The sequence below is a fragment of the Scyliorhinus canicula genome, chromosome 21 (genome assembly GCF_902713615.1).
Source record: "Scyliorhinus canicula chromosome 21, sScyCan1.1, whole genome shotgun sequence".
Lineage (NCBI taxonomy): Eukaryota > Metazoa > Chordata > Chondrichthyes > Carcharhiniformes > Scyliorhinidae > Scyliorhinus > Scyliorhinus canicula.
In genome coordinates this window covers 63,329,433-63,336,840 of record NC_052166.1, presented here as the reverse complement: position 1 = coordinate 63,336,840, position 7,408 = coordinate 63,329,433, and the positions used below count along the sequence as shown (strand labels likewise).

The 7,408-nt window shown below is 46.3% G+C and overlaps 1 protein-coding gene across 1 annotated transcript in view; it reads left to right on the top strand.

Moving 5' to 3' along the window:
* Positions 1-221: 221 nt before the first annotated feature.
* The window catches only part of ptges (prostaglandin E synthase), a 28,697-nt gene continuing 21,510 nt past the window's right edge, over positions 222-7,408 (top strand). The window contains exons 1-2 of the mRNA XM_038782120.1: positions 222-494; positions 5,704-5,786. Of these exons, the coding sequence (XP_038638048.1) occupies positions 390-494; positions 5,704-5,786 (188 nt within the window). The 5' untranslated portion in view covers positions 222-389. The remainder of the gene's footprint in view (positions 495-5,703; positions 5,787-7,408) is intronic.

The window sequence follows — 7,408 nt, the reverse complement described above, 5'->3', positions numbered from 1 at the left end:
GTTAATGTAAGCCTAACTTGTGACAATAAAGATTATTATTATTACTAGTAGCAGCTTCGGGCTCAAGTCTTTGGAGTGGGACTGGAGCCCACAACTTTCCTGACTGAAGAGTTGGGAGTGCTCCACTGAACCAAGAATACTCTTTATTAGTGTCACAAGTGGACTCAGCAGACAAGAGGCAGGCTCCTACTGCCCTGGCCTGCAAAACCTCCTTCGCACACAGCCGGTGTGCTAAACACTTAGTGATCCTTCTTGGAAGCGGATGAAGTGTGGATAAACTAGCCTATCGCAGTGTGGCGAGCGCAGGGCTGGGTCAGAGAGGGCGTGGAGCAGTTCCAACGCCCGCTGCCGCTGGCTCACATCACCCTCTCTCAGTCTCCAAGCGCAACATGGACAATCCAGTCTTCGCCTGCTACACTTTCTACAGCACCCTGCTCATCCTCAAACTGTACACGCTGGCTATCATCACTGGACAACTGCGGCTCCACAAAAAGGTAATGACTGTAGCAGGAATAATAATGCTAGATTTTAAAAAAAATAAAACGCAGTGCTTCTTCCGTCTTGAGCAGGAAACATTTTGAAATGTGTGTGTGAGTGAGAGAGAGGGGAGCTGATGTTTTTTTGTTGGTTATTGTGGAGAACGTCTACTATGTTGTGTCAATATCTTGAAATTAGATTGGGTAAGGAATCTGTGACATCTGGATGTTTTTATATTCGTCGTTACAATAGTTTGAAACTTTTGATAATTGGTTCTAATATTTCTTTTGAGTGGGGAATTTAAATTTACTGAATTTGAAATGTCTCTGTTTTTAAGGCTTACGTTGATATTTCTAACTGCATATTTACATAGTGGTTAACATTGTCCCAATTTCGAATCACCAATAAGGGTGTATTTTCTAAATTCCTCTGTGTGGGGGATTAGGGATTGCTATTTTTTTGGTTGGTGTGTGCAGCAGTTTGGTAAACACACACAAGGTAATCAATCCTGGCTGGATGAATGTCAGTTTGCAATCCTAAACACACCGCCGGCGAATTCTTTCCTGTCTCCACAAACAGCAACCAGGGAGGATCCAGCTATCAGATTCCTGAAGGGGAAATCTGTGAGTCTTTTGGGTCGATTCCGAGCACGAAAGAGGTCTTACCCCAGTGTGGCCAGGACCTGATTACTTCTTCGAAGCGAGATGAAATCGTTATTTTTCGCTTATCATTGAGCATTCACTCCTGCATCGAGGCATTTCCCTTATAAGATGCTGGTCAGTCTTGCCCTGGCTGATTACATTCGAGGCGACATAATTTACTCCAGTCGCGTTCAGAAACTTTTCACTGTGATTTGCAAGACCGAGGAACAGTGAAGTATATGGAGGTGTGAATAACGTATGAATCCCTGTAGTCCATTCAGCCTCTCTGATCCATTCTGTTATTCAGTGGCTGTTCTGCATTTAAAAAAAATAAATTTAGTGTACCCAATTCATTTTTTTCCAATTAAGCGGCAATTTAGAGTGTTCAATCCACCTACCCTGCACATCTTTGGGTTGTGGGGGCGAGACCCACGCAAACACAGGGAGAACGTGCAAACTCCACACGGACAGTGACCCAGAATCGAACCTGGGACCCGGGCACCGTGAGGCTAACCCGCTGCGCCACCGTGCTGCCTCTCTGCTCTGCATCTCAACCATTCACCAGCCTTGACTCCGTGTAATAATAAGTCTTATTATTGTCACAAGTCAGCTTACATTAACACTGCGATGAAGCAACAGTGAAAATCCCCGAGTCGCCGCACTCCGGCACCCGTTTGGGTACACTGAGGGAGAATTCAGAATATTCAATTTACCTAACAAGCACGTCTTTCGGGACTTGTGGGAGGAAACCGGAGCAGCCAGAGGAAACCCACGCAGACACGGGGAGAACGTGCAGACTCCGCTCAGACAGTGACTCAAGCCGGGAATCGAACCCGGATCCCTGGCGCTGTGAAGCAACTGTGCTAACCACTCTGCTACCATTTCACCCCACTGCGATACCATGCCACATCGCTTAATGGCTGTCCAAAAATATCTCCATCTCCTCAGATTTCAAATGATTAATTGAGCTGGTATCTACTGCTCCTTCTGGGAAAGAGTCCCACACTCTGCGTGCTAAACTGTTCCCCGTCTTCTCTTCCGACTGGCCTGACTCTGGTTTTATGGTTAAACTCCCCCTTGTCCTTGTCCACTCAACAGCCCAGGTTGCCTATCACTGCTCTGGGCAAACCCAGTTTGAAACATTTAACGGGGTGATTCAGCTCCAGTCTGGATCCTTTCTGATGTATTTCCACCTCGCATCTTTAGAACGAGTTTCAAACAGAAGTTTTAAATTTGGAAAGGATCGGACAGAGCAAATAAAAGTGGCTTGTTTCCAGTGATTCAGGGGGCGTGTGGAGTCAGGGGGCATGAACCAAAAGATTAACATGTAAAAGACTTACAAACAATGATCTGCATTAATATAAAGCCGTTAACGTTGTAAACAGAGACATGAGCAGACAAAATGTGACATTGAGATGAAGCATTGGGATGTAAAGGGAGGTAACCAGTTAGTTGGTCAAAGAGATTTTGTGTTTTTAAATTTGAAGTACCCAATTCTTTTTTTTTCTCAATGAAGGGGCAATTTAGTGTGGCCGATCCACCTACTCTGTACATCATTTGGGTTGTGTGGGGATGAGACCCACGCAGACACGGGGAGAATGTGCAAACTCCACACGGACAGTGACCCGGGGTTGGGATTAAACCCGGCTCCTCGGCGCCATGATGCAGCAGTGCTAACCACTGCGCCGCCGTGCCACCCTAAAGAGATAAGTTTTAGAAAGGAGGGGGAGAAGGAGGGACCGAATTCCAAAGGAAATACTGATCGAGAGCAAGAGAAAAGTTTCATACATCTGCTTGTGACACTTTGCAATTGAAACTAGAACTAATTGTTGATATCGAATTTGCATCAACACTTAGGATAATGAGGTTATAAGAACTAGGAGCAGGAGTAGGCCATCTGGCCCCTCGAGCCTGCTCCGCCATTCAATTAGATCATGGCTGATCTTTTGTGGACTCAGCTCCACTTTCCGGCCCGAACACCATAACCCTTAATCCCTTTATTCTTCAAAAAACTATCTATCTTTACCTTAAAAACATGTAATGAAGGAGCCTCAACTGCTTCACTGGGCAAGGAATTCCATAGATTCACAACCCTTTGGGTGAAGAAGTTCCTCCTAAACTCAGTTCTAAATCTACTTCCCCTTATTTTGAGGCTATGCCCCCTAGTTCTGCTGTCACCCGCCAGTGGAAACAACCTGCCCGCATCTATCCTATCTATTCCCTTCATAATTTTAAATGTTTCTATAAGATCCCCCCTCATCGGTGTCAGATCGGTGCATGAAAGAAAGGGGAATAATCTAGGTGGGCACATGGAACTGAAGTAACTGATGGGATGGAGGGTAAACACCAACATGGACTGATTGGACAAAATGATCTGGTTTTATATTGTCGTTCTGTGTAAACCCACACCAGCCTGAATTGACTGGAGAGGTTATTTAACAAATATGAGCGGCACATGGGAAGCTTGCCTTGCTCGGAATGTTCCATCGTGTTTAAAGCACAAAACTGACCATTTGGCCCACTTTGATGTTGTTTATGCTCTAGTCTACAGGAGCTTTCCCCCCCATCCCACTTCATCTAATCCCATCAGTTTAGCCACAAAGGAACTTTATATCGCACCTTTCGTGGCCTCAGAACATCTTTACAGCCAACAAAGTGCCACTTTAAAGGGCAGGCATTATCGTCGGAAAGGCGGCAGCCAATCTCGGCACAGCATGATCCCACAAACAGAAATATGATAATGACCATTCATCTCTCATTTAGTAATGTTGGTTGATTGGCCAGGATACCAGGGGAGAAATTCCCTTTAGTTCTTTGAAATGATGCCGTGGGGTCTTTTACATCCATTTAAGAGGGCAGATGAAATTCTGTTCAGTGTCTCATCCAATGGACAGTGCTGCACTCCCTCAGTTACTGCACTGGGAGTGTCAACCATGACCATTGGACCCATAGGTGAATGCACTAGTGCTGAATCACAGCCGGCAGCCAACCGGGGAGACAGTGCAGCGGGGGCAGAAAACCAACCAGACAGGGGCTGGTTTAGCACAGTGGGCTAAACAGCTGACTTGTAATGCAGAACAAGGCCAGCAGCGTGGGTTCAATTCCCGTACCGGCCTCCCCGAACAGGCGCCGCAATGTGGCGACTAGGGGCTTTTCACAGTAACTTAATTGAAGCCAAAGATGTGCAGGTTGGGTGGATTGGCCATGATAAATTGCCCTTAGTGTCCAAAATTCTATGATTAACCTAGGATAAAAGTTCGGCACAACATCGTGGGCCGAAGGGCCTGTTCTGTGCTGTATTTCTCTATCTCTATCTAAGCCTACTTGTGACAATAAGCGATTATTATTATTACTAAGAGGACTTACAAAGTCAGGTGAAAGTGTACACATGTAAGCATTCAGGTAGAATTTGGCCCACCTGTGATTACAACCGCTTCCAGTCAAATAGCCCGCCACCCAAGACTGGATAGGCCTCCACAAGCTGAAGGGCCATTTGGACAAGGTACAGGTGGATTCTTGACACTCTACGAAATGTAACTCTAGACTGGTAAGCAGTCAAAGCCTTTGAGAAAGGAAAGGATGGATGATGAAATCCCTGCAGCCCCTGTGCTAACGCACACCTCTGTGCTTGCTAACTGACATTCACTCCTGGCAAGACCGATATTTCAAAACTCTCATCTCCATGTACAAATCCCGCCATGGCCTTGCCCCTCCTGATCTCTTCAATCTCCTTCACGTTCACAACCCTCTGAAAAATCTGCCCTCCTCCTATTCTGGACTCTTGGGCATTCCCGATTTTTGTCATCCCACCATTGGTGACCATGCCTCCAGCTGTCTGAACTCTAGGTTCTGGAACTGTGTCCCTAAACATCTCAATCTTCCTTTAAGGCACTCCTCAGAACTAACCCTATTGACAAAATGTTTGGTCACCTATCCTAATATCTCCTTGGGTGGCTTGGTGTCAGATTTTGTTTGGTAAGACTCCTGTGAAGGACCTTGAGTCTCTGTGCTTTTTTAAAGATCCTGTACAAATGTGTTTGTTGTTGGAGGGGGTTAACAGAGAAAGGATGAAGAAAACCATTTTCACAACGTTGTTTTCGCTGTGAAATACTGTTGAACAGTTGCGGAAACACTGATGCCATAGTTGTTTATCGAGTCTTACTTTTCCTATAATGTGTCTCTTCAATTTGGGGCAGCAGGGTAGCATGGTGGTTAGCATAAATGCTTCACAGCTCCAGGGTCCCAGGTTCGATTCCCGGCTGGGTCACTGTCTGTGTGGAGTCTGCACGTCCTCCCCCTGTGTGCGTGGGTTTCCTCCGGGTGCTCCGGTTTCCTCCCACAGTCCAAAGATGTGCGGGTTAGGTGGATTGGCCATGCTAAATTGCCCGTAGTGTCCTAATAGAAGTAAGGTTAAGGGGGGGGGTTGTTGGGTTACGGGTATAGGGTGGATACGTGGGTTTGAGTAGGGTGATCATGGCTCGGCACAACATTGAGGGCCGAAGGGCCTGTTCTGTGCTGTACTGTTCTATGTTCTATGTGTCAACATGGTTTCACCCAACTCCTTCCACCTCCTCCCCTTCTACAGGCTTTTATCAACCCAGAGGATGCATTGAGGCATGGCGGGCTGGAGTATTATCGAACCGATCCTGATGTGGAGCGAAGTCGAAGGTAACGCTATCGTTTTCTATGGGCGACTGGTCGAATCATAGAGTGAAACAGTGCTGAAATGAAAATGAAATGACATGAAAATTTCTTATTGTCACAAGTAGGCTTCAAATGAAGTTACTGTGAAAAGCCCCTAGTCGCCACATTCCGGCACCTGTTCGGGGAGGCTGGGAATTGAACCGTGCTGCTGGCCTGCTTTAAAAGCCAGCTCTTTAGCCCTGTGCTTGAAGGAGGCCACTCAGCCCATCCTGCCTATGCTGGCCCCTGCAGAAGAACCGTCCAACTAGCTTCATTGCCTCTCTGTTTCCTCATAGCTCTGCATTTTCTCTTCTGTCCCGGTAACTATTCTCTTTTTAAAAGTTATTCTTGAACTTGCTACTACCGGCAGCGCATCTCAGGTCACAACTCAATGGTGAAAAAAAATTGTTTCTTACTGTTGCCTCTGCTTCTGTAGCCAATCATCTTTCAGAAGGGAAACATTTCCTTCTTGCGCATTGGCTTGGGACTGAGAGCACATTTTGGAAAACTCCACTTGTTCAGCACGTGAATCCCTGCCTATATAATAAATAACAGGAAAAGCATTGGGTGGGGCATTGCTGGATTTCCAATATATATTCCGAGCACTTACACATCTCAACCTCACGGTAGCATGGTGGTTAGCATCAATGCTTCACAGCTCCAGGGTCCCAGGTTCGATTCCCGGCTGGGTCACTGTCTGTGTGGAGTCTGCATGTCCTCCCCGTGTGTGCGTGGGTTTCCTCCGGGTGCTCCGGTTTCCTCCCACAGTCCAAAGATGTGCAGGTTAGGTGGATTGGCCATGCTAAATTGCCCGTAGTGTAAGGTTAACGGGGGGATTGTTGGGTTACGGGTATACGGGTTACGTGGGTTTAAGTGGGGTGATCATTGCTCGGCCCAACATTGAGGGCTGAAGGGCCTGTTCTGTGCTGTACTGTTCTATGTAAAGTGTTACTTTAGTCGATGTGAAAGTCCGAACAATGTGAATTTTTATTTTATTTTGATAAATGTCCTTGCAGTTCTATATCTAGAAAAAATATATATATTTAAAATAAATTTAGAGTACCCAATAATTTTTTCCAATTAAGGGGCAATTTAGCATGGCCAATCCACCTACCCTGCACATCTTTGGGTTGTGGGGGTGAGACCCACACAGACACCGGGTGAATGTGCAAATTCCACACGGACAGTGACCCCGGGCCGGGATCGAACCCGGGTCCTCAGCGCCATGAGGCAACAGTGCTAACCACTGTACCACCATGCTGCCTAGAATGGAATATATATATATATTTTTTAATAAATTTGAGTACCCAATTCATTTTTTCCAATTAAGGGGCAATTTAGCATGGCCAATCCATCCGGGATCGAACCTGGGACCTCGGCGCCGTGAGGCAGCAGGGCGAATCCACTGTGCCACCTGCTGCCCCAGAATATATATTTCTAAATCTTACATATACACGTACTCTGCCAACTTTTTCGAGACTAGAATCCTGAATCAACAATTATAATGGCCAGTAAAAAAATGTCAAGTTGTAATTAGATTCTCCTCCCATGGACACTGCAGTGGCCTCATGCCCCATCTCCCCCTCCTCCTTCAGGTACCATGGCCC